At 44.4% G+C, this 27054-nt stretch overlaps 1 protein-coding gene across 3 annotated transcripts in view; it reads left to right on the forward strand.

Annotated features, from left to right (window-relative positions):
• MLN (motilin) overlaps positions 1–21641 on the forward strand; it is a 37968-nt gene extending 16327 nt beyond the window's left edge. The window contains exons 2-6 of one of the 3 annotated variants that reach the window (XM_029572817.1): positions 12745–12905; positions 18439–18568; positions 19856–19969; positions 20482–20590; positions 21514–21641. In XM_029572817.1, coding sequence (XP_029428677.1) covers positions 12784–12905; positions 18439–18568; positions 19856–19969; positions 20482–20590; positions 21514–21521 — 483 coding nt within the window. In that variant the 5' untranslated portion in view covers positions 12745–12783 and the 3' untranslated portion in view covers positions 21522–21641. Of the gene's footprint in view, positions 1–12744; positions 12906–17052; positions 17130–18438; positions 18569–19855; positions 19970–20481; positions 20591–21513 lie in introns of those variants that run through there. The other 2 variants (XM_029572820.1, XM_029572818.1) reach the window with 2 other exon arrangements.
• The last annotated feature ends 5413 nt before the right edge of the window (positions 21642–27054 follow it).

Raw genomic sequence — 27054 nt, forward strand, 5'->3', positions numbered from 1 at the left:
CAAATCTAGCAACCCCGCCTCTGTCTGAGAAAGTGCTAGAAGTCGCTAGCGGAGGACGGGGAGAGGAAATGGCAACGCAGCAGGTCCGGAGGGGGGAGGGGATCCCTGAGCAGGTTTCCGCCCACCTCGTGCTCTCTGGGGATGGCGAGAGCTGGGAGCTCGCCGTACGGCTCACGGCGACAGCGTCCTTCTGCGATCGATCCAGACCTCGTGCTCTGGCGCACGGCTCGCTTCGGAGCCCAAACCCCTTTCTGAGCATCGAAGCCAGCCTGGGCGCCTTTCCTGCAAGCCTCCTAAGTTTAGCCGCGTACCGGCGGGGGTAGCTTGTGAAGCTGCCTGCCTCTGCGCGGGACTTTTGCTTATTCCACATCTGCACCGTTGGGGCAGGCCGGGTCCTCCGGAAAGCGAGGAGACGTTTCCGTGCTGCTCAGCATTTGGGGTGCATAGCATAGAAATTCTGAAGGGGGGAGAAGCAAACTAACTTTACTTGGTTTTAAATTAAAGTGACTTTTATTTTCTAGAACTAACACGAATTGTCTGTCCAGTGATTTTGCTGGAGATAGAACTGATTTTGTTTGTTTAATCTGCCTTTCTTTGAATCCAGGTTGTCTGCCTGCCAGCAGGAGAGCAGCCTGGTGAGGTAGGAGGCCACACTGACCGCAGATAAAGATCTCAGGAGCCCTGCAGTCATTTGAAGCAAAAATGGGAAATGTTAACACAATTCCCCATTTTACTTCAGTTCATTTTGAAAAAGAAAACCACATTTTAATTTTTGCTGTTTTTAATTTACCATTGTTACTTATTTGACTATGTATGTTTTATTGTAAAATGCCTAGAATTGCAGATATGTGATAAATAAATCTATAACTTTTTTCATTCATTTAATTTTTTTTAAATATGGCTGCCAGTCTGATTTAAAAAAAAACCCCAAAAAACCCTTTCTTTACTCACCCTCTTACCCCTTAATTAAAAATGTCTTCCTGGGTAGGCGTGATCCCCAGTCGCTCCTGCCTGCCCACCGCTACCGGGGATTGCTCCTACACCCCATGAAGACATTTTCAGTTACAGGGTCAGCGGTTGGAGGGAAAGGGCCTAGGAGTGGGGTTTTTTGTTTGGCTAGGTGGGGTTCTGAGTAAGCCACTTCAATTTCAGCTGGAGCCAGAAGAATGGCAGAAACCAGCAGGAAACAACTATCAGGCACCCAACCCTTCTGCCTTCAACACTGGGAAGCCCACCTCTTCCTCATCCTGTTGCGATTGTGAGCAATGCCACCGCTGCCCACTGGCCTTCCAACAGCAGCATCCTCTCCTGTCAGTACGATGTGGGCCAAGTCCTGCAGGCTGCGAGGAGTTACTTTTCTTGTTGGATAATTTCTTTGCTGGATGGTTCGGGGTACCCTTCCCCCTTCTCTGATCCCTTCTCCCTCTCGTGAGCTTCCCTGTTCTGCTGACTGCTAAATTTAATCTTTCCTCCTCAAAACCCCCCTGCCCTTCCTCCTCCTGGCACAAACTCCGAGAAGTCCCAGGGAGCCATCCGATGCAAAATCCATTCTGAATGCAAGTCACAACTTAGCTCTCTCAGCAAATTGGACCAGGATTCCAGCCAAAGCTGGTGCAATCTGAGTTGGGTCAAGGCCATCCCTTAGAACCTTAATGAAAAGCTCTTCAGACCACACAAACTACACCGTCATCAGCTGTGTGACAGCGTGCGCCACCGCATCATAATTCCAGATCAGCAGTAACTGTCTTCACTCTACCGTTTCTCTTTCCTTGACGCAGCTGCTCAATCCCTCTTCATGCTCCACGCAAAGCTGGAGACTGTACCGGCATCCCTGATTTCTCTGTTTCTTTCTTCCCTGAATGCAGAGCTGAATTGCGTGCACAATTTAACCAAAACCATCCTAAGGAATTAGCTGCATTCTAGGATTGAATAAAATGGTGCGATTGTCACGTTTGCCCACTTGGAGATGTAGAAATAAAGGGCAATAAACAAACTGTCTTAGCAGGACTAGCCAGTCCTGTTGCTTCAGTTTCTATATCTTTGCTGATATATCGCAGAAGAAAGTCAAACCAAACCATAGCTACTAATAACAGAACACTCACAAAAATATAATTTGTATAGACATTGAATTCAATTGAATTTGTGGATTGAAACATTTATGGTCATTGGATGCCTTTTGCCAACTTTTTTTCACATTCAGCAGCAGCAGAGATAAGCAGCAAGAAGCAATAGGATTGGTCCATCCTGAGGTCTTCTGAGACCACCCCCATCCCCCAAATTTAAATAAAGGTGATGTCATTCCAGCGTGGCACATCACAGCACTATCTCCCTCAAAGTATCAATTGAATGAAAATTAAAAAGAAATGTACATAAAATGTCCTCTTTCTCATTGTATAAACCTTGATGGTGACCCTGATAGGGATTGAATGACTCACATCTGGGTCACAAATTCAAATCCAGGACAGGGCCTAGGGATTTCAAAAAGGTGGAATATTTGAAATGGATTGGTGGTCTCAGCCCAGTTCCGAGGGTCATATCTAAAGCATTCATACCGTGGGTTGTGTCAGAGTCCCAACACTTGGCCACTAATTTGAGACAAGGACACAAAGATTAAGATGCCAACCCAGTGATGTCCCCCTGCTGGCCAGTAAGAAAACAATGCCAGGTCCATGAGACATAAGGTTGTACTGGAACTCTGAACAGTCCCCTCTCTGCCCCACATACATCCCCCTCTTTCATCCTCTCCCTCGCAAACAAAACGGGCATTTTTCACCCAGCACACTACATAAGAGCTCTCCGGTAACACAGAGGTTAAAAAGAGGATTTGCAGAAGATTGTTGAAGACCATATAGGAAGAAAGAAAATACAAGGCTTTCTCCTGTAATTGAATTCAATCACAGACCCTCCTGGCTGAGATGATCCAGAGTGGAACTGACAGCCCACAATCAGTAAAGCATGGTCTAAACTGCCCTTTCCCAGACACAGCTGTGCATCCGAGGGGGCTTACAGAGTGTGTGACAGTGCTTAATGGGACGCAGACACATTTATAGTTTGCCAAGAGGGGTGGGAGGTGGCAATGGCGGTGTTTTATTTAAGTCTGGATGAAGTGTACAGACCTGGCCCTCTGCAGACTTGCAGCAGGCCACCGCTGACTGGTATTAAGCAGGGCATCGGAAGTCTGTCAGCGCTTTCACCTCCGCTGGGAAATAAAAGTTGGGAAGTTCTGGGTCCTGAAAGCTGGAATGGTACCTGATGATCAGAAATGGTTGGGAGCTGTATCAGACTTCACCTCCTTAACACTATCCCCAGCATGCGCCACACAATAGTTCCAGGGCAAGATGGCAGGTGCTCTCTGGATTAAAAAAAACTTTACTTTTAATGTCACTTGTTTTTGCTGACATCAAGCTGCTGTCCTACAAATTGCCTGAGTCCTCCTGGGAGTAGCCACAGATGTCATAAATAGCATTGCATCCACTTATAGAAACAGAAAAGGACCAAATGGTCCATCCAGGCTGACCAGCAAACTTACGGTAGTATCTGCTGTGGTGTGTAGGTTACCCCCATGCTTATCAGTTTCCCAGACTGCAAAATTCAGGGCCCTCGCTGGGTGCTGAGCCTAATTCTAAGTATCAGGCTTACAGGTTAAGGGTAGTAACAGCCACATCAGCAAGTTATCCCGATGCTTATTTGTTTCCCCAGACCGTAAAAGTCAGGGCCCTTGATTGCTGTCTGAATCCCAGTCCCCTTTTCCTCCTTGCCCCCTGCTGCTGAAGCAGAGAACAATGATGGAGTTGCATCAGCAGTATCAAGGCTTATTGGTTAAGGGTAGTAACCCCGCACCAGCAAATTACCCCCATGCGCTCTTTTCTTCATACCCATCCTCTAGCCTTTAGGGATCCACAGTATTTATCCCCTGCTCCTTTTCACTTTTTTTGACTTCACTACCTCTGGAAGGGAACTCCAGGTATCTACCACCCTCTCCATGAAGAAATATTTCCTAATGTTGGTTCTAAGTCGTCCTCCCTGGAATTTAATTTTGTGATTCCTAGTTCTACTGATTTCTTTCCAACAGAAAAGGTTTGTCGATTGTGCATCATTAAAACCTTTCAGGTATCTGAAGGTCTGTATCACATCTCCCCTGCACCTTCTCTCCTCCAGGGTGTACATATTTAGATCCTTCAACCTCTCCTCATAAGTCATTTGATGGAGACCCCTCACCATTTGGGTCGTCCTTATCTGGACTGCCTCCATCCTATCTCTGTCCCTTTTGAGATATGGGCTTCAGTTCTGAACACTTGTCTCTGATATGATGAATTTTGTGACATCATTGCCATCCACTGTAAGACAGCAGAGACAATAGAGGGGCAGGATGATCCTGGAACAGATTCAGTGTGAGATAGGGGGGGGGCAAGTGTGACTATAACAAATGCACTGTGAAGCAGTAGCATTGTATAATAGATTCAATGTGAGATAGCAAGGCCTATTGCTATGAGGGGGGGAATATAATATAATACAAATTGTATGACAGAGCAGGGACTGTAGGGGATAAGTATTCCGATAATATATACTCTGTGACACAGCAGGGACTGTAGGGGGCTGAATGTTCCTATAATTTATTACGACATAAATTTAATTTATGTGCCTGTATGTAAACTATTGTGATGGTATATAACTTAATGACGGTATAGAAAAGATTTTAAATAAATAAATAAATAAATAATATACACACCTTGATGGAGCAGGTACTGAATGAGGCTGAGTGTTCCCATAATATATACACCGTGATAGAGCAGGGACTGATGGGAGCTGAGTGTTCCCTTAGGGGGTAATTTTCAAAAGGAGTTACATGCGTAAATGTAGCTACTATTGTAGCAATTTTCAAAAGCCATTTACTCAAGTAAAGTGCACTTATGTGAGTAAATCCTATAGACAAGTCAATGGCATATATTGTAGCAATTTTCAAAAACCCACTTACTCAAGTAAAGTGAATTTACTCCAGTAAACCTGGTTTTTACTCGAGTAAATGCTTTTTAAAATCAGGCCCTTAATATATACACCATGACAGAGCAGGGACTGTAGGAGGCTGAGTGTTCCCGTAATATATACACCGTGACAGAGCAGGGACTGTAGGGAGCTGAGTGTTCCCGTAATATATACACCGTGACAGAGCAGGGACTGTAGGGAGCTGAGTGTTCCCTTAATATATACACAGTGACAGAGCAGGGACTGTAGGGGGCTGAGTGTTCCCGTAATATATACACCGTGACAGGGCAGGGACTGTAGGAGGCTGAGTGTTCCCGTAATATATACACCGTGACAGAGCAGGGACTGTAGGGAGCTGAGTGTTCCCGTAATATATACACCGTGACAGAGCAGGGACTGTAGGGAGCTGAGTGTTCCCTTAATATATACACAGTGACAGAGCAGGGACTGTAGGGGGCTAAGTGTCCTACAATTTTACACTGTGACAGAGCAGAGACTGTAGGAGGCTGAGTGTTCCCGTAATATATACACCGTGACAGGGCAGGGACTGTAGGGGGCTGAGTGTTCCCGTAATATATACACCGTGACAGGGCAGGGACTGTAGGGGGCTGAGTGTTCCCGTAATATATACACCGTGACAGGGCAGAGACTGTAGGGGGCTGAGTGTTCCTGTAATATATACACCGTGGGATCTGTGTGGAGGGCAAAATGTTCCTATAATACGTGTACTAAGGTAGCAGAAAGTGTAGAGAAGATTAGTGGATTTGAGTTTTCCTGTAAATAATTGTGTCTCTTCAGAGCGAGTGAATCACTTGTGCCTCTGATAACAGTAGTATGAGATGAAACAGATGATTGTGTTGTGTTCACTGATGTTTCTGGTGATTCTGTGATGTCTTGAGATGGATTAAGCCATCTCAAGTGTATATAGATTCCTTTCCAGGAAGAAGGACTTAACCCTTCCTTTCTGGAGCTGAACTGAGGATGGAACATCAATAGTTGTGGCAGGTAAAGGGGAAGACGTATGGAAACAAAAGTCAAGCATGAGAAAGATCCGCAAAGCAGAGAAGAAACAAATCTTACCAGATGTGGCAGCATTATTTTAGTCAAGAATGCATGACTGCAACACCACCCACCACCACCACCACCACCTCCAGAGAAATGCCTGGGACTGTATTCAAAATATTGCACCAAATGATGTCTCCCAGATTGGAAGCGAGAAAACAGGCCAATAACCTGACAGAAAACATATCATGGTCACTGTCAGGACAACTTTCCTGGAGATTGCAGATCTAGAATGCATACTTGAAACATGTTATTTAGCATTTAGGTAGAAGGCATATGCCGGAAGGAGTAGAGAGAATGAGATGTGATTTAAGAAAGCTTGCATAGTGGTCGAAGAGATGGCGGCTGGGATTCAATGCCAAGAAATGCAGAGTCATGCATCTTGGGTGCGGTAATCCAAAAGAGCTGTATGTGATGGGGAATGGAAGATTGAAATGCACGGACCAAGAGCAGGATCTTGGGGTGATAGCATCTGGGGATCTGAAGATGGTGAATCAATGTGACAAGGCGATATCTAAAGCCAGAAGAATGCTGGGCTGCATAGCGAGAGGAACAACCAGTAAGAAAAAGGAGGTGATGATCCCCTTGTACAAATCCTTAATGAGGCCTCACCTGGAGAACAATGTTCAGTTCAGGAGACCATATCTCAAAAGGGATAGAGACAAGATGGAGCTAGCCAAGAAAAGAGTGACCAAAATGTTGGGGGTCTCCATCAAATGACTTATGAGGAGAGGTTGAAGGATCTAAATAAGCATGCCCTGGAGGAGAGGAGGTGCAGGGGAGATATGATACAGACCTTCAGATACCTGAAAGGTTTTAATGATGCATGAACTTCAAACCTTTTCAGTTGGAAAGGAAACATTAGAACTAGGGGGGGGGGGGAGTGACTCAGAACCTTCAGGAAATATTTCTTCATGGAGAGGGTGGTGGATGCCCGGAATGCCCTTCTGGAGGAGGTGGTGAAGACAAAAACAGTCAAAGTATTCAAAGGTGCATGGGATAAACACTTTGGATCCCTAAATGCTAGAGGACAGAAATGAAGAAAAGAGTGTATGGGAGTAGCTCACTCAGTGTGACAGTTTCTACCCTTATCAGAAGCATGGGTATTACTACCCTCAACCAATAAGCCTTGATACATCTGACGCGATTGCAACATCGCTCTCTGCTTTGACGGCAAGGGAAAAAAGGGGAATTGGATTCGGGATGGCAACCAACAGGGTCACGACTTTTACGATCTGGGGGTACTGACATGCAAAAAGCACAGGACTGCTTCTATAGCCAAGTCCAAAAGCAAAGCAAGTCAGCATTGCCGGAATTTTCTGGAAGGCTCCTCACCCAGTAAAAATGTTGCTAGCAATAAGTTTTTATGGGTTTGACAATTGCTTGGTTTTTGATTGTAAATATTTCTACCTTTATCATAAGGATTGGGGGTAACTGCATGGACTACCCTTAAGAGAAACTGCGGGATTTCTCTGGTTTCTTTACAGATTGAGAAACCACGGTAGATATTACCATGAGAAACTTGCAGGGCAGACTGGATGGACCATTTGGTCCTTTTCTGTTGTCATTACTATGTTACTATGCTATGAAATGGCTTTACTTTGGGACTTTATAGACCAATACAATTTGCTAAAAATGATTACATGAGGGTATCAATGACAGCGTTTCTCTGGGAGTTGATGCTGTCTAAGGCATGTCAACAGAGCATTGCACTGCTTAACTGGGAATCAATGGATTGCCATTTTATTGCCAAGGGATATGTTTGTCTCCTGAGAGACAAAGCAGAGTCCCCTCTTCTTTGTAGGTGCTCTCTCTAAGGAGTCCAGATCAGCTCATTTCAGGTGCTCACTGCTTAGAGGGCAACTAAAAGGCATGAAAAACATTCAAGAGTTGAGAAGGACCTCCAAGATTCCACACTGAAAATGAGGGATCATCACAGGACTTAGTCTGGCTGTGTTTAAGGAAGAAGTAGAATTGAGCAACAATCAACTTGAACCATTTTACAAGTTAAGGTTGTAGTTGATGCACAGTGCTTCATTTAAGAGCCTGGATGAATGGCTGTATCTCAGACTAATGGGTTAAAATGTCAATAGGATGCCTAACTTGTGACATGGCTGCGTACTTCTTAACCCACACAAGCACAACCACTTTGCAAACATTGTGTTTGAAAAGCGCTGTATGGCTAAAAGTGTGTGCATATGCTTACATGTGTTCAATGGTGATGTAAAGTACAAGCGTTATCGACAGGCCTACAACACAAATGCATTTTGGAAAATGAAATGAATACGCATGATTTTATTTATTTATTTTATTTAAAAACTTTTATATACCGGTATTAGTATGCATACATCATACCGGTTTACAATGTAACTTTAAAGGTAGAAATTACAATGAACAGGGAGGGCGAACAAGGAGGAGTATACAAAGATTTCCAAATTTATCTGCAAAATACGCCTCTCCCCCCCCTCCCCTAAAATGCTTCTTTTATATGAAGTCCAACAGAAGTGCAATACTAAACTATGCACATACTTCCTGGCAGCTAAAAGTCCACTTAGCCAGCTATGGCTGATGGGGGGGGGGGGGGGGGGGGGGGGGGGGGTAACTGTATTTTGATCCATGTAAAAGAGACCTAAACCTTTCAGAATTTCACCTGATATGTTTACTTCCTGAGCCACACGTGTGATATGTTGCATAACAATGGGAGTGCTGTACTGTGTTTGGATCAGAGAGCAATGTTGTTGGTTTGTGACTCAGCATTTATTGTATTTAAAAAGATTTGTAGACTGCATGCTCCACACTTCGCAGCGGGTAACAGTCATACATACATAACAAAGTCTGAACACATCAAAGTACGAGCCTTCGAAGGCCACTGGTCTCTGGCTCTAGCTTCAGCAGCTGCGAGTGTACATTTTAAGAAGAAAATTCTGAGCCGATTTTAGCAGGTGCAAGCACCTGTGGACCAGATTCGGTCAGACCTTTTTTCAAAGAGGACTCACCCACATAAGACCACTTTGAAAATCCATGCAAGTTATGCATGGATTTGCCAGCTGAAAATGATGTGCGGTGTTTCAAAGTTCCCCCCACAATAGGTGCAATGTGGAATAGCCTGCCTAGCCTACTGGCATACCTTGAGCTAAATTTCAGAGAGAAACAGGACTTTGCACATGCTGTTTGTACAGGCAAAATAGCATGTGTGCATTTTAAATCCTCTCTCCTCCTCCCCTCTGGGGAATGCCTCTTTTTACAGCAATGAAAAGTTAACAGGCCATGAAAGCCTGCATCGCTTTTAGATTCTGTGAGGGCAACTTTCAGCCAGGTCAATCTACCTGAGTAAATACATGTCTGTTGCCTTTGAAAACTGTCCTCAGTAAATATGCATGAGATATATTTGCATAGTTCAGCCTAAGAGTGAAGTTAATATAAAATAATACACCTCATGCAAATTCATTGTGGATATCCTGAAATCAGACCACTGTGCACTGGGGTAAGAGGAAAGGGGTTGGTGAGTATAGGACCAGGTGCAAGCTGCCTATGGAGAAAAAGATTTAGCACCATGGACAGACCCCTTCAAGCTGCTGTTGCCAAAGGAGACACAGGGCAGGATTTGAAGAGGTACGCGCGGGCGTACATTTGTGCGTGCAACCCGGCGCGCACAAATGTACACCCGATTTTAAAACATGCATGCGCGGCCGTGCACATGTTTTAAAATCCAGGGAGCAGCCTCAGAGGGAACTTTCCTTCCCCCCCCCCCACCTTCCCCTACCTAACCCCCCCAGCCCTACCTAAACCCGCCCCCCCTTATCTTTATCTTATAAGTTGCGCCTGCCTCCGGGCAGGCATAGGTTGCGTGCGCCGGCCAACAGTCAGCCCGCGATCCATAGCGGCAAATGGCCGCTGTGTCTGGAGGATCTGGCCCCGCCCCTCCTACGCCCCGCCCCTTTTTTCAAGCCCTGGGACATACACGAGTCTCAGGGCTTGCACACATCACCGGGCCTATGCAAAATAGGCGCAGCGCGCGCAGGAGCAGGTTTTCGCGAAACCCTTTTAAAATCCACCCCACATGGAATTGTAAATTTGGTATTCAAAAAGAGACCTGTTATATGGATGTCAATAATCTGAGTGTACCTTCATACGATGCTGTAAAAAAAAAATACGGCTATCGTGACTGTGAAGCCTATGTGTAGGCTTTAAAAATCATTAGGTACCCCAGTGTTGGAATGCAAACTTTTGTAGTGCTCACTGTCCACTGTGCAATTGTTGCTGAAATGATCACGTGGATACTGTTGCAATATTCACTTATCTCAAAATTGTAGTCGGTCTTGCCTCAGCCGACATCCTGATGTTTCGGAGGCTGGCTCCTTCTTCAAGGGCTGGATATGTGCAAGAGAGACCACCTCTTGCACATATCCAGCCCTTGAAGAAGGAGCCAGCCTCCGAAACATCAGGATGTCGGCTGAGGCAAGACCGACTACAATTTTGAGATAAGTGAATATTGCAACAGTATCCACGTGATCATTTCAGCAACAATTGCACAGTGGACAGTGAGCACTACAAAAGTTTGCATTCCAACACTGGGGTACCTAATGATTTTTAAAGCCTACACATAGGCTTCACAGTCACGATAGCCGTATTTTTTTTTTACAGCATCGTATGAAGGTACACTCAGATTATTGACATCCATATAACAGGTCTCTTTTTGAATTCATAATTTTTTCATGTTATATTGTTTGGGGTTTATAAATTTAGCATTTATTGTAAATTTGGTGGCATTAAATGAAGAATTATTGAAGAGGACGTACTGAAAAGTGCTTTGGTAGCAGTGAAAATGGAATTCATGAAATGATCATTCTGGGGAAAGCACATTTTGGTAGCAGTGAAGGTGGGACTCATGAGGTTATGGTGCTGGGGAGAGCTCAATTTGCTGACAGTGAGTAGGAAGCCCATAAGAATATGTTTCTGCGGAAATTTCAGTTTGGTCACAGTGGGAGGGGGATCCATAAGGTTATGGTGCTGGGGAGCTTTCAACTTGGTGGCAGCAAGAAGCGACCTATGACGTTACAAGGATAGGTAGCTCTTAGTTTGGTGTTTGTTAGTAAGGAACCTATGAGTTTAATATGCTGGGTAGAGCTCAGACTGGTAGCAGTGAGAAGGGGATCCCATGATATTAAGGCGTTGGAGAGCTCTAAATTTGATGGAAGAGAGTGGGGGTCCCATGAGGTTAAGGTGCAGGGTGGAGCTTAGGTTGTGGCAGTGAGTGGGGGAACCATGAGGTTAAGATGCTGGGGATGGGGAAAGCTCTCAACTTGGTGGCAGTGATTAGGGAACCCATGACATTAGAGTGCCGGGGGGAGCTCAGTGCAGTGGAAGGGAGTGGAAGGCCCACGAGGATAAAGTGTTGAGGACAACTCAGCTTGGTGGCCAGTGATATTATGGCAATGAGGAGAGCTCTTAGCTAGTTGGTAGTGAGCGGGGAACCCATGAGATTATGGTGCTGGGGAAAGCTCAGTTTTTTTGCCTGCCTGTGTGAAACACTTACATAAAGCTTATTCCAAAATTCATTAGCAATAAATGCCAAACAGATGGCAAGTCTGACTGCTTTATAAGAGACAGAAATTGTTGAAACAACGAAGAGTGTGACTGTACTCTACTTAATACAAGAATTATTGCCAAACATGCTGTAAATTGCTCTTTAATTTCATAATTAATAATAGTAACTAGGAATTTACATGGCAGCTTGATATTAACATAAAATAAATATTGGAGGCAGCTGTTAATTACATGGAAAATACACAAGGATTGTCCATTGTGTAAAGGTTTTATTCTCAGTGATTATCAGTAAGGGGAGAAGTTCCGTGACTCATGAGCAGCATAGCTGCAAATTAGTTATACATAGCTCCTCCCTCCATGAGTGAGCTGTGAATAAACTCTTACAACTAATGGAAAAATCCCCACGTTCTGGGACTATACCATGCACTTTCAAATGCATCCAGAAGAGGAGGACTTGGAGACATCTTTAAATCCCCTTTGAAATGCATTGGAGAGAAGGAACTGAAAGGGAAAGGCAGGAGATTCAATGCTAGAAAGCTGACATATTTTGACCCATAAAGACATCTCCCCTCCCATACAGGCCTGGTTGGTTGGCAGTTCTAAATCTGAACAGACACTTAAGGGGTAATTTTCAAAAACCTGTGCATTGCTTGTGCATGAAAAATTGGGACGTAGGCATGTAAGCGGCTTTTGTGCAGACGCGGTACATTCTCTTAGGACAGGGACTGCGCAGGCACCGCCGTTGCCATGCGGCAAAGTGTGTGTGTACCGAGAGGGCATTGTGGGGAGGGGGCAGAAGGTACACGCACACTCGGGTAATTTCTAAGCAAACACGTGAATTTTCAAAAAGGAGTTAAGCGTGTAAATGTAACAGACTATCCCAGCAAACATCAAAAGCCAATTTACCTGCAGTTAAGTGCACTTAACTTGGGTAAACCCATTGGACAATTCAATGGCATATATTACAGCAATTTTCAAAAGCCCACTGACACAGGTGAAGTGCATTTATACATGTAAAACCCAGATTTAAGTGTTTAAAGGCTTTTGAAAATCCGGCCCAAAATGCATGCAAACCTTACCAAACATGCGTGGCACTTTTACATCTGCTAATTAAGTCGCGGTGATTAAATAGGACTTCTCCTTTCTTTACAGTTTCAGAGTGGTGGGTCTGGGATAAGTGGTGGTCAAGTGATGCTTGGACGTGAGTATTTTCATCAGCGAAGCTGGCGCATACATCCTGCAGCTTCACAAAACGCCTGCCTCCATGCATCAACTGAAGGTCGATACGTGCCCACGTTGCAACTATTGTGCGCGTAAGTTATATACATGTGCTTTTATAAAATAGGGATAAAAAACGTACGGGGTCCCACTTATGCACGTGGTTTTACAGACATTATGCAAATATATTTTCGACTCATGCGTGAATATGCCTTGGTGCTCTTTAAGAGACATTTCTACCAGTTTGTTATTGCTTTTATATGATGTGCTGAGCCTTTGTGCTCTGTTTCTATTTTATTTTCCCCCAGAATGTATCAGTTTTTACCATAATGAGAACAAACCTGATATTCACCTGGGAAAACGATGAGTCGTTTTTTTTTTTTCCATTGCTTTTGTGAAGAATGCTGAAAAATTCCTGGGTAACAAAAGAATAAAAAAACTGAGAATGAAGGTCCCTAATTGTAACTAATAATGATTAGTTTGAATCTTGAAGAAAGAACAGAAGCTGTTTTCAATGTTTAAATAATGGGTTGCTTATAGTATACCTCCACCTGCAACCTATGAGCCTGGTGGTATTGCTCTTTAAAATAAATGCAAGTCCAGATAAGAAAGTTATAAGGATGTATTTATTAATGTGCTGCTGACTCTCAGGCTATCTCTGAGATGTTGCAGGGTCCCTTTTAGTAATGTGTTGCAAACTTTTCACAATGGTCTCTGTATGTGGGAAAAGCTTGCAGCTTTATCATGTTGTAGCCTGCACCTGACCCTTTCTGCCTTCTCAGTTCATTCCAGTCTGTTGCCCACATGATAGATGTGAGCCAAGAAGTGAGAGTTAGGTGTAAATGCCAACTGACCTTAACTTTACCAATAGGTTAAATCTATTGCACTAATGAGCAATCAGCTCTTATTGCAAAGCCGTGGCTATAAGCAGTCCATTAACTTACCTTACCCCTTAGTCCATGGCAACAGTCACTTCTAGACTCACACTGGGGCATGTCTCTTTTTTCCTTTGCTCTCTTGGGAAGGATAATGTAGGAGAACTGAGATACTGCATTGTAGCAAGATGCAGGCCCCTGTGGCTTATTTTTTATGCTGGAAGTACAGACTACCTTTTACTGCTAGACCAGTAGACCTCAATGTGATTTGGGCTCCTAAAAGGCATATAGGGCCCTCGGTGAAGACAATCCTGCTTGCTGGTCATCTCTTCTCATTCTCTCCGTCATGCTGAAGATATAAGTGCAGACTTTATCTCTGTGATGGTCTAGGCAGCTGTTTTGGACTTGTGAGTGAAAAGCTGATAGAATTTCATGCTGGGGCTACTGAACACTTATTGGTGGGCTATACTAGAGAACAACCAGGGCTGCCTTTCCATTTATTGGGCTATCAAGCCTCAGAGAGGACTTGGCCATTGAACTGGGCTGCAACAATGAATTCCAGCTCAGACTTTGAAATACTATTCTCATAACAGCAAAATGTTCCTGTAACAGCAGGTTCTGTAAGTGAACTGTTAACAGAGAAGCAGAATGGTCTCATAGCAGGAGTTTCTGATAGGTGGAATATATAGCAGGAGTTGTGAAGTGCCGAGTGTTCTATCAAGCAGGCCTCCGGCAATAAAAGTCAATTTTTGAATATGAGGCCTTCGGGATGCGGACATGAGACTGTTCTGTGACTTACTGCTCAGAGATTGCCTGGGCTGCTGATGAAAGCTCCCTTCGGCACACACACTTGTGGCCGCAAAAGGTGAATAGGCGATTCTTTCAGGGGCTGCGACATTGTTATCTGATCATGTTACAATCCCCTGGCATACTCTTCCGGGGCTTCCCAGGCTCTGGTCATTTGAAGGGGAAATGAGTGGAGAATAAAACAGAAAATATCATCGTAATGCCTCTGTATCGATTCATGGTGCGACGCACCTTTACTGTGTGCAGTTCTGGTCACCCCATCTCAAAAAAAAAAAAAAAAAAGACATAGCAGAGCTTGAAAGGTGCAGAGAAGGGCAACCAAAATGATAAAAGAGATGGAATGGCTCCCCTATGAGGAAAGATTAAACAAGTTAGGGCTTTTTAGCCTGTAGAAGAGAAGGTTGAGACGAGATATGATAAGAGATCTACAAAATCATGAATGGTATGGAATGAGTAAATAGAGAACGGTTATTTACCTTTTCCAACAATACTAGAATTAACGGGTAGCACATTTAAAACAAACCAGAAAAGGTATTTTTTTACTCAGTGCACAAATTGTGGAATTTGTTGGCAGAGGATATGGTGAAAGCAGTTAGCATAGCTGGATTTTAAAAGTTCCTTGAGGAAAAGTCCATAAACCACAGTTAGCCAGGTAGCCCTGGGGAAGCCACTGCTTAGCCTGGTTACGACAAGGATTGACTTTGGGAGCCTCCTGGGTTGGCATTTCTTAAGTTCATAAAGGCACTATATGAACACTATCCCTTCTCCCCTCTCCCTTTAGAGCCGCTGCTCTCCATGCACCCCAGAAGTGACTTCATGACTGTTTCTGATGTGCAACAATTGGGACCAGTGACCGATGTTATCTAAAGGAAAATCCAAATTACTAACAAAACGCCTGCCTCCATGCATCAACTGAAGGTTGATAGGTGCCTACATTGCAACTATTGTGCCCATAAGTTATATACGTGTGCTTTTATAAAATTGGGATAAAAAAAATGTATGGGGGTCCCACGAATGCACGTAGTTTTACAGACGTTATGCAGATATATTTTCGACTTATGTGTGAATATGCCTTGATGCTAAGAGTGGTCTAAAAAAAACCCCCAAACTTGTAAATCATCCAGAACTGTTTCCCCAGCTCTTCTCCGACAGCACTGCCTCCCCCCTCCACACCTCCTCTCTGCTTCCGATACCAACTTTTCCAGTGCTCACTCACTGCACTCAGCTTTCTCTGCTTCTGTTGACAAAGTGCAATAAATACAAAGGGATCCTGGAAGCCCCTTAGTGACCAGAGCACTTGGAGGGCAGTAGTGAGGGGGGAAAGCGCCCTATCACTGCTCCAGGGAACTGAGATATTCACGACTGCGGCTTCTCCAAGGTGCCAGGTATTTACGAGCTTGTTTTCATCTTCAGCTACAGAACAGATTTCTCTCCTGCTAAAATACTGATCAGGAGTCCAGGAATGTGCAGGCAGATGCAACTGACAGGTCAACAAATTGGAATTTAATAAACTATTGACCTGTTTGTTCATTTCTCTCAATATTCCTTCTAAGCCCCCTTCCTCATTCCTCCCCCTCACAAACTCCCTCCGGCACTTCTACCTGTTAACTCTTTCCAGTGAAAATAGAAGTAAGGCATGGGTGAAGTGCCTCAACCTCTGACCTTTGGTGTTAATACAAACCCAGAATCAATCAGGCTAGTGATGCCACTCCCATGAGAATTTCTGCTCCAGGGTTGGAGCTTCGGGTTGTAGGTGACTGTCTGACAAAGCTTTCTCAGCGTTTCTCTGCTCACCCCCAGAAGTTATGAAATGCCCAGTCACAAGCTCCTTCTAGAGTAGACTTCGGAGCTCCAGGTCACTAGCCGAAGGCTTCAGCTAGTGAGCCCTAAGAGCTGCAGCACACCAGCCAAAGGCTCATTCCAAATCAAAGGAATATACATGTTTAAAAATAAAAATCTTGAGGCAATAGTTTAAAAGCAGGCCTGGATCAGCTGGGGGTTGTACAGTGGAGTCAGGTGCTTACCTTCCGAGTGTCTCCAAATCTCATTTGAGGTGAGAAATGGAAATGAACCCATTCCTAGCCCTGTTTGCCTCTATTACCAAGCCCTGGTTTTTGCGTTTTACTTGTAAAATTCACTGGTGATATCAACAATCACTCTTCTCCTTTCCATGGGACATGACACTAAAACGTTCTGAAAACTTCAACATGTCATATAAAGTTGCCAGCTATGCTCAGAGCAGGAGTGTCCAAGTATCCCTAGTCCAGATATCCCATCACTGAGCTCTCAGTGCAGGGCAGGAATGTCCAGGGAGATCTGCTGTAGGTATCCCGTCACTTATTCCCCAAAGCTTTGCCCAGTGAAGGGCAGAACTAGTTTGAGTACCCCTGCTCTAGGTATCCTGTCACGAAGTCCCCAGTGCTTCCCCCAGCCAGGGTCAGGAGGAGGTCCCATTTCCATGCGCATCATAGCTGGAAGAGCAGGCTGGGCTAGGGCCTGTCAGCAAAGATCAATGACTCCTGATAACACACTTGAGGGGAGCATATAAAGGCTTAACAGATCCATGACTGACACAGAAGGAAGAACAATACCTGACAGAGAGAAACCCAACTCCCAGACAAGTGACTTCTGCACCCTGTAAGTATTTGTATCCCTTTTTTCAGCATCTCCTACTGTGACTTCGTCATGCGCTATGCGTTGTAATCAGGAAGGTTGTCATTGATTCTGTCACAGTATCATACCAAATGTTGCAGAAAAAGATGAAATTGGCCCATTCGGTCTTCCCAGTTGAGATCCTTCCACTTGGGGTAGATGGGCATATAAATTTCCGTGTGCAGCTCAATGCCAAATCCCCTTCCCGCCGCCCTCTTATCTTTTACCCGACTTCCCAAGCTGACCCAGAATCCGTTAAGGAATTTGCCTCCATTGCTAGGCCACTTTAGGCCTTGCTATTTTCCTCTGTGATTCTTAAAAGACCGACACTAAATACAAAAGCCAGCTCCCTCACCACTTCTTACCACGAAGCTTCCCAACAATCCAGGCCTGACAAGTCTGGAATCAAATTCCAGCTCAGTTCTGATAAAAGAAAAAATGTCCCATCTTCACATAACCCCTGACTCTGCTGACTTTTTCCTGGAATGCGTGAGTGCTCTGTAAAGCACTTTAAGGAGGCATCCCTTACTTGTACAGTAGCCTAGGGTTAGCAGACCTCTGCACATGAGTTTCTGGCTTTATGCTGACAAGCTCTGTCTGTTGAAACTGCAATAAGCTTCCAGTGCACGTTATGGACATTGTTAATGATCCTTGTCCTTCCTCCTTTCATGTTGAAGAAGCATGGAAGCCCCTGGCAGCACAGAATCAAAGTTCCATAAGAAATGCCAGTGACTGCTGTGAGGACTAGTATCCTAATAGTAGCCAAATACAAAAACATCAGACTGCTGCTAAAGGAAAACTTTGATCCTTTTTTTTTTAATTGCATATTCAACTCTCTAAACCAGTGCTCACTGTGATGTCATCAAGAATTGTTAAAGCTGTTTTCCCATTGGTTAGAGACTCATGATGTAGGAGGCCCAGTTTCCCAGATCCAGTGGGAGCCTCCCACACAAGGAGTCAATCCACTGCTCTTCTGCAAACACCCAGCTTCCAGCAACTCTGACTGTACAGTTCTGTGTACACTGATGAGGCTTTTAAAATAATAATTACTGCTTTATGATTGCACAGTGCTGATAAGTGCCATTTGTGCTATACAGGTATCTACACTCTACAGTGCAGTGCACACAGATTGTGCTTTATAAGTGACTTAAGATGCCGAGTCCCTCCTGGGTTGGAGAGAAATGTGCGCTCTGTTGCACAGTGCCAGAGATTGTGCTTTATCTGTTAAGATTATATTAAAAAGGCAGGGCCCCTCTAGGTTGGCCAGAGATAATCTGTTCCCTCTTCTCCCTAGCTCAGGTCTCACCATGGTCTCCCAGAAGGTGGCAGCTCTTCTCCTAGTTGCGTATGTAATGGTGCTACTGGTGGAGCATTCCGAGGGATTTCTCTCCTTTGTATCTCACAACGATGCCACAAAGATGAAAGTAAGGGGGGACATGACATTTAAATCCTGGTGCCAAGTGGTCAAGTGAAAGGCTGGGGGAACAGGTGCACGGGATAGGGATAGGGATAGGACAAAGTTGGTTAGGAGGAATGATTGAATGGGAGAGTGGGAGAGAGTGAATGGGTTAGGGATAGGGCTAAACAGAGTGAGTTAGGGGGAGAGAGTCAGACTTGAATGTTTGGTGGTAAATAGGTTGGGGGCTGCATTAGGGTTAAGATTGGGGTTGTAGGGCTGGGTTAGCGTTAGTGGGATGGTTTAGAATTGTGATAAGGATTTTTGAGTAATGGGAGATAAATAAGCTCCATAATCAGTACTTAGTAGAGATGTGAATCGGAACTGAAATCGGATCCGATTCTGGTTCCGATTCACATCTATAGAGATGTGAATCGGAACTGAAATCGGATCCGATTCTGGTTCCGATTCACATCTCTAGTACTTAGTGCCTCACCCCCAATTTGTGCTCTGCACTCTGCTCACGTCTCGATGTAACTCTGCTGTTATGTGGTGTGGCTGTGCGACATTTCCTTTATCAGTATTGTTTTGTGTTATAGCTGAGATGACTTTTCTCTCTTTTGGGTTTGCTGTTATATAGAGTTACTGAATATATTTGCCGAATGGCTTGACACTATTTTATGTTTGTTGTTTATGACGTGGCTGAATGATTTATTTCTTTTGTTTGGATGTAGGGCAACTGCTTAAGTTCTTGAGAAATTTCCTGCTGCCATGAGGGCTCAAAAACAAATTAAGTGAATGCTAATTATTTAAATGAAGGGGCCGGTGAGCTTCTAAGTTCATATTCCCCTATGCAGAAAAGGACATAAACTTTCTCCTGGCCACAAAGTTGTGAGAAAGACTAACGCACCGCCCTTGCACAACAGACTTGTCACGCCAGCCTCTTCAGCAGTGGTCACCTAGCTGGTTACTCCTCCCTTTCCCAAACCGAACAAACCTCCTCAGACCCCAATTCTCCACCGTGACCCCCAACGCGGCAAGAGAGGCTGGGAGAGGAATAGGACTGCAAAGGCGCCTGGGAAGGGGTGAGAGAAGCTTTGGAGGTGATAAAGAGAGAGGGGCTGGGTGCTGGTGGGAAAAAGGGAGAGTGAAGGTGAGAGAGTGGCAGAGGCTGGTGAGAGGAGAAAGGGAGGAAAGAGAGAGACTGGTGGGGGAATTCTGAGCCAGAAACTTACAAATTCTGCATCTTTGTGTTGTGCACTATGGTGCTTGCAGTGGTTCTGTATAATGTTTCTCGCAATTTCTGCGGTTCCAGGAAAGGGAGAGGAACAGGATTCTGAAGAAATCGGTGAATTTACAACCACGCTCAGAAGGGGGGGATTACACGGACCTCGTGGACTATGATGGGGATGAAGCAGAAATCATTAAGGTACAACCTCCCCCACTACCATCACCACTGCCAAACTAGAGAAATAATGTAAATCATTGCTGCACAGACAGCACATTTAATATCTTTAATGGCTTCTCTGAGCAGGTCAGCAGTGTGCGTAAATAAAGGGGGTCAGGGAAGGAATGAAGAGGAACATTGGGTAGCTTTGTGCATAGCTGAGTATGTACAGCTCTGTGTAATTGCATGTCTCCCGATCTTGCACATCTACACAGCGCTGGCTGTGTTTAGCCTTACTCCATTACACACACCAAAGTGTCCATGTGCCCACTAGATATTAAAGCTAAGTTCCTGCTGTCCACCAGCTCTAAGTCTCTCCTTCCAACCTGCAAACACACAGGGTGCTGGTGATTGACTGCAGTCCCACCTGTTCTGTGCTGTTTGCTCCTTATCTGCATGTACAAGGTGCTGGCGCCTGCAGACACATCAGTCCACTGTTGTCTCTGCTCCTTCTCTGCACATCTCCTCTTCACATCTCTGGCTTTATTTCGTAGCTGTCTGCTCCCACAGAGTTTGGGATGAGATTGGACTCCAGACAACTGCAGAAGTACTGGCTTCTCCTGGAGATGCTGTTAAATGAAAAGATATCAGAGTCCCAGAAAGGTAAAAACCTTCAACCCTACACTCACTGACTGTTGTGGGGGTGGTTTAATGGTTTGAGTACAAAAGAGAATTCCTAGATCATGAGTTGATGACACCCATTTGCCATTCACCCTTTGTGTGACCTCGAACAAGTCACTTTTGGGAGTCCTATCTACTAAAGCATGTTATCTGATGGTTTTAATGTGTGTAGTAAATTCCACTTTAATGTACAATTTGCTAAAATAGTATGCAAAACATGGCCACACTCTCCAGTATCCCCTGCATCTCATATTAACTCACCTGGAGAAATGTGGCAAATTATCGTGGACTGCAGAGCATCCGGCATAGGTGGACAGTGGGTACCAAAGCAGGGCATCTGTGCCTGCCCCCATCCCTTCAATTCCTGAAGGTATCAATTCCAACCCCCCACCCAAGACAAACGCCCCACACCTTAACCCCACCCTGGCGACTCTGGGTCATCACAGTAGTAAACTACACCTCAACAGGTGTAGTTCAGTTTGCCTCGGCAATGGAGCCGAGATAAAATTAACTCCCACACATAAATATATAATAAATACTGCAGTAATGGCTAATGAGCCTTTTATCAAGTTATTTGCATATTTAGCATAGACAGCTGTGTTAAAAAATGTCCGCAATTCCTCTGTTTTTAATGCAGCCACCTTCTGGGTATGAGCAGGTTATCTGGTGCATGCATTAATGTGCATGTTTAGCTATACTATGGCCCAGGCCTTTCTCTTCGTTAGGAGTTGTCAAACAGATCAGAGACACAAAAACTTGGCAGCCAAGCTTTTCACCTCAGAGGTAGCTGCGTGCATCTTTCTGATGTCGAAATTTGTAAAGCTTACCGAGAACATGTTTACACGAAAGGAACTGTATAAAAATGAAGAACATTCATTGTTGCTTTGCTTTGTTTCTTGTTGTAGCTGACTGATGAGTGCTGGAGCTGACGAGAGACCTCCAGTAATCACCCCACCCTACGCTTAACAAAAACCTAGCCTATAAAGCATTTAAAAAGCAAAGAAAAACTACTAAAGAAAATGAATAAATACTTTGTGAGCTAATTTAAAAGAAAGAATATGTGTCTACAGAATGTGTTGTGTTACGTGCGGAATCTGCTGGGGCAGTGCGAATGGGGACTACTGACCTTGCACTGGGCATCCACAAGGCCTGGTATACTAAGGATTTTCTCCCCTTCCATGTCTATCGGGGAAAAATAATGCTCTCATGCCTACATTTCATCAGATTTTTAATTAAATTTAGGAACCTTACAGCTGAAAATCCACCCATATTTAGGTCCCTAAATGTATTCCTACAATTCATTTGCCTGATTTACTAAGGCTTTTCTTCCATTCTGTGCCTATGGGAAAAATGCTTAGTAAATGAGGATTAAATTAGGTTCCTAGTGCTGCAAATCAGTGCTAAACTCCTGACATTTTCTCCTGCCTTAACTCCGCCCCTGAAGCTACCCACTTTTAAGGCTCGTAAATGTTAGGTGTCTGGTGAAAATGGGCGCTAAATTATCCCTAGTTGGATTTCAATGGCTGATTTAGGTACCTAACTCCAAAAATCAGGCACCTAAACCTTTTGAAAATTGACTCCCTTAGTAAATCGGGACCACATTGTCATAGGTAATGTCAGCAGATTTCAGGGAATCTTGCCCCTACCATTCAGTAATACCCCAAGCACCTCATTTCCCTTCCACTATAGAGATGCTATGGTCCGCTGAGGTCTCGTTTAGGTAATGGAGGTGTCTTTACGTAAAAGTGATGTAAAGTCATCAGATACATGTCTCAGGGTAGGGCTGCTGCAGAGACTTTCAGATCTTCCCCCTGAAGTTCACCGGTCTCCTTCACAGAGAGGGGACTCCAGCAGCTGAGACATCTTCCCAATCTGTGCTGTGGGTGCAAATATCTGGGAACAAGAAAAGGATCCAGGGAATCTGATGGAGTGGCTTCATATCCCTGATTTACACCTTGGGATGGGAAGCATTAATCAATTGTCAAGCTAAAGAAATCAGTAATAGACTATTTTGTAGGAAAACTTATCAATAACTAGGAACTAATTGCTTTTTAAAAGTACTGCCTCTAATCTTGGGTGCTGAGTGACAGCAGACATCACCCAAGACCTCTGCAAGAGTAGCAGAGAATGCAGCTGCCTGTCTCGCTCACCCCTTATAGGCTAAAGGGGAACTCAGGAAAAGGGAAGGAAACTTATTTTACATCAGCAACAGAGGAAAATGGGAGCACAGGCAGAATAGGGGATGCCTCTTGGACAGTGACATGCTGAGGAGCTGGGTCCCCTTCATTGCTGAGATGTACTCCACATCAGCCTCTAAGAGTGGGCTCCCAGCGCATTTCATGGCACAGTCAGCACTTATGGTATTGACATCTGCCTGGATGCTGGGGTGGCGGATAACAGGTTCTGGGAAGCTTAAACCAAGCAAGCTTGCTTTCTGCCTGCTATGCAGCCCCGCTAGGGCTGCGGTGCTGCGAACTTCAGACACAGGATGATCTGGGGTGGGAGGGGAAAGAGGGGCTTGCAGCAACTTCATACAAAATTGGGGGCCTAACCTTTTATCCTCACAACTGAAAACACATAAACGGACAGATTATAAGGCAACCTGATAATGAAAGCATAAAGGGGGCAGGAACAGAGCTACAGAAACAAATATTCTAAGGAAGGTAAGTCGCACTACTGCTAGAAACAGTGCTGGGGCCTCCCTAATCCCTTGTTAACTAGCTTCCTAGTGACCGGTGCCACATAACTCTCCTATATCAAAATCCTCAGCCAAATTCCTCACAAATTGAAAGGATTTTAAGCCCAGCAAATCGCTCATGGTAGTGTCGATGTGTAGGTTGCAGGGTCTGTATGCTCACAGGTAGCAACTTTACGCCGTTTACCGCCCACAAGATTCCTCAGGACAGGAGGACCAAGCTCCAAACAGTTAAATGCAATATTTTGTGTCAGCTCACCTGCTTTGTAAAAGCTGCAGAACTCTCCTTTGGGGAAAAAGAGACTACAGACACAGCAAACACACACACGCAAACAAATAACCCAACAGCACGAACAAAACAGGCCATAAGGGACTTCCAGCACCAGCAAAATCCATTAGTTCTCTACCTCCAGACACCTTATTAAAAGCATTCGCAGCAAAGCCCATCAAACCAAAGCCCTGTGCAAACAGGAAGCATTTCATCCTGTGCAAAATAAGCGCACAGAGCACTCGCTCTGCAGCACATAGCAACTTCATATGGCACTGTCAAGGAGTTGTGTGCATAGTGCGGTGTACTTAGAGAGGTGCCAAACAGGTTGCACATGCAGTGTATGTGATACTAGTAACACTATTTATATTATATCCTGTACCTGTTAGCATCTGAAGTGTACAAAGTGAGATTTCAAAGAGATAAAGGAGTAATAAATTATCAAAAGTGGATGTTTTGGTGCAAACTCTGCCGGTACTTTTGGGTTTGGCACCAGTAATCAAAGCAAGACTACACTGGTAGTTTTTGCTTTGATTATTGCCCAAGGAAAAATTCTGCAGAGAATTGTGCCGGTTTCTCTGTGTAATCTTTCAGCACAAAACAGTGCACATAGACTTGAATAGTCACAACTATGCTTGCTGTTCAGTCCCCCGCCCCCAGACCTGCATCTGTGTTGTTCAACCATGCATGCACTATTATTATTTATTACTTGGATTTATATTCTGCCTTTTTGAATATGCAGTGCACTCAAGACAGATTACAACATATTAGAAAATATCTGCTAACAAATAGGTCATTTGTAGATTCACAACTTGCAGACAAGCAATATTTAAAGCCCCGATTTCTGAGGGTAAAATGTGTTTTTTAACCTTTGGAAAGGGATTGGGATATTGCCTTCAAAGTGACTTGCTCTGAGTCACACACACAGAACTAAAGCACAGGGAGCTAAAGGCGTTGGCGTACTAACCTGTGCTAAAAATCATCGTGTTAACACGTTACCTGCTGATTTTAACTCACAGCTGGTGCACCTGAAGAGGCACGTGTGGCAGTGTTAGCATGACAGTGTTAAAGAGAATGTGGCCAGGTTGGCCAGCTCAGTTTTTTCCCATGCTAACCGAAAAAAGGATGGTTAGTGCTGGGGAAGAACCCATCCAGGTCAAAATAGGGCCTTCTAAGCCCCCTCCCCCCATAGCCAAAATCGAGTTGAGGAGTAGCCAGCCTTGTGATTGGAGCAACAGGCTGAGAAGCAAGGCCACCAGGATTCAAATCCTGCTGCTCCCACGATACGTTTGTGAACTTGGGCAAGTCACTTCGCCCTCCATTGCCTCAAGTCCAACTGAGATTGCAAGTCCTCTTGGACAGGGAAATAAGCACAGTACCTTCAGCTCAGATTTGGAAAAGGCGGGCAATTACAAATCTAAAAATCCAAATCGAGGATGCGAGCCCTTTAACCACCCAAGCAACTCCAAAATGTGCAAGTGAAGTCTTCACGCCTGTCAGCAGCAGCACCAAATTCAAAATTGTGCTGCTTGTACCCTGACCCTTGGCATATGGCCAATGTGCCAGGAGAGTGGGGGATGGAAAAAAGGGGCTTGGCGCCCCAATTTTGTATTTGCGGAATTAATTTGAGAAGTTCAGAAAGTCCAAACTGGTCTTGGGAGAGGGGAGGGAAAGGGGGACTTGAAAGCCTCACTTTATCTTTAAGGGCTGGGGTGAGGGTCTAGGAGGCCCAATTTTGACTTTGGGGGGGAGGGGTGAGAACTCAAGTCCAATTTTCAATTCAAGCTGGTTGGTGGGGGAGAGGAGTGTCAGGGACCTAGATGCTTCCCTAAAATTGCTGGATAAACTATTCCTTCTGAAGTATATTTAACTTTTGGTGCACTAAACCTCAAAGGTATTAATGTTGGATAGTACATCTAGCATTAATATCCAATGAGGCTGTTTTAATATCTTTTTTTTTTTTTTGAGGGAGCAAAATTTGTCTGTGCACTAGCACTACCATCAGGGAACCAGCAGCACATACAAATATTGCACATTAACAAGCATAATATATAATGCTCACATTGGCACATGTTTAATATGGGCATTGATATTAATGCTCATTAGGACACATGGCCCAAACTGACTTCCCCAAGGTCACACATTGAGTTAGCGCAGAGCTGGGATTGAACTGGACTCTACAAAGTTCTCCTGACTCTTAGGTCAAGGTCCTGGCCTGCAGACCTCATTACCTATTTCAGCACTCTTAGGATTAAGAAAGATAGGAGAAGAGGTTTAATGGCTCTATCCAAAGGGGAGCATTTTCCTCTTTTATGGGCTATGTTAAAAAGCTGCTTTAAAGTAATATTCTTTCTGTGCAACAAACCGGAAATTCAATGAATACCTGATAAAAGTCAATCTGCAAAGCGTATCCTTCTGGGACACCAAATGTTATATGCAAATGAGCACTGGACTGCCAAATGAAGAATTTTTCAGTGCAGTAAACCGCAAGAGATTTCGTGGTGCAATGCAGGTTGGATAACAGGGTTTTGTATCATCCTGAATTTGTGTTTAAATGTTCCTCTGATGTTAAAAGTCACTACACAAAATTGAGACCTGACTGCACAATTACTTCCAGTTCAGATCTGCACAGATTGATACCACACAACTACTGCAGAGTGGCAACAGAATACCAAGCTCGGGATATGTTCTGTAACGGAGATCATCATTCATCTGGCATCACCAGATGATGACTGTGCTGGATAAAAGAAGGCTTTTTTCACAATCTTTTTATTAGGTTTTTGATTGTACAACAAATATACAGATAGTGCACATGATGCCATGTTACATAGCAACATATTAATGATGGCAGATAAAGACCAAATGGTCCATCCAGTCTATCCAGCAAGCTGCTTATGGTTGTAACTGCCGCTCTGTGCAGGATACCCCCAAGCCTTCTGTTAAGGGTAGTAACTGCCACTCTACGCAAGTTACCCCCATGCACCCTTTTCTTAATTTCCAAACTCTGGCCTCTAGGGATCTGCAGTGTTTATCCCATGCTCTTTTTTAATTCATTTACTGTTTTCGTTCTCACCTCTTCCAAGAGGGTATTCACCACCTTCTCTGTGAAGAAATATTTCCTAATGGTTCTTGAGACAGGTAATTGTCTGCAAAACATTGAACTGGTTTAATACACCCTTAAAGTGCAGAGACTCTTTTGTCTCCCTGGAAGTCCAGTGGCTTGGGTTCTGGATCACTCAACTCCAAGTTTGTGTCCAGTATGGTGCCTGTAAAAGCAATCAAAAGGTTGAAGGGATAGCTAAATGGAATTTCACCATCCCAGCTACCTTCCGGTCGATGTGGACAAGAGCTGGGCAGGAAAGGGAGAAGGGCGAAGAATCCAAAGGGGTGGTGTGCAGAGGTGAGGGGCAGGTTGTGACGGCAACTGCTAAATAAATAAACAGAAAGGGGAAAGACACAGCAGGGATGAAAAGATAAGAACCT

Source organism: Rhinatrema bivittatum, chromosome 12 (assembly GCF_901001135.1).
Source record: "Rhinatrema bivittatum chromosome 12, aRhiBiv1.1, whole genome shotgun sequence".
Taxonomy (NCBI): Eukaryota; Metazoa; Chordata; class Amphibia; order Gymnophiona; family Rhinatrematidae; genus Rhinatrema; species Rhinatrema bivittatum.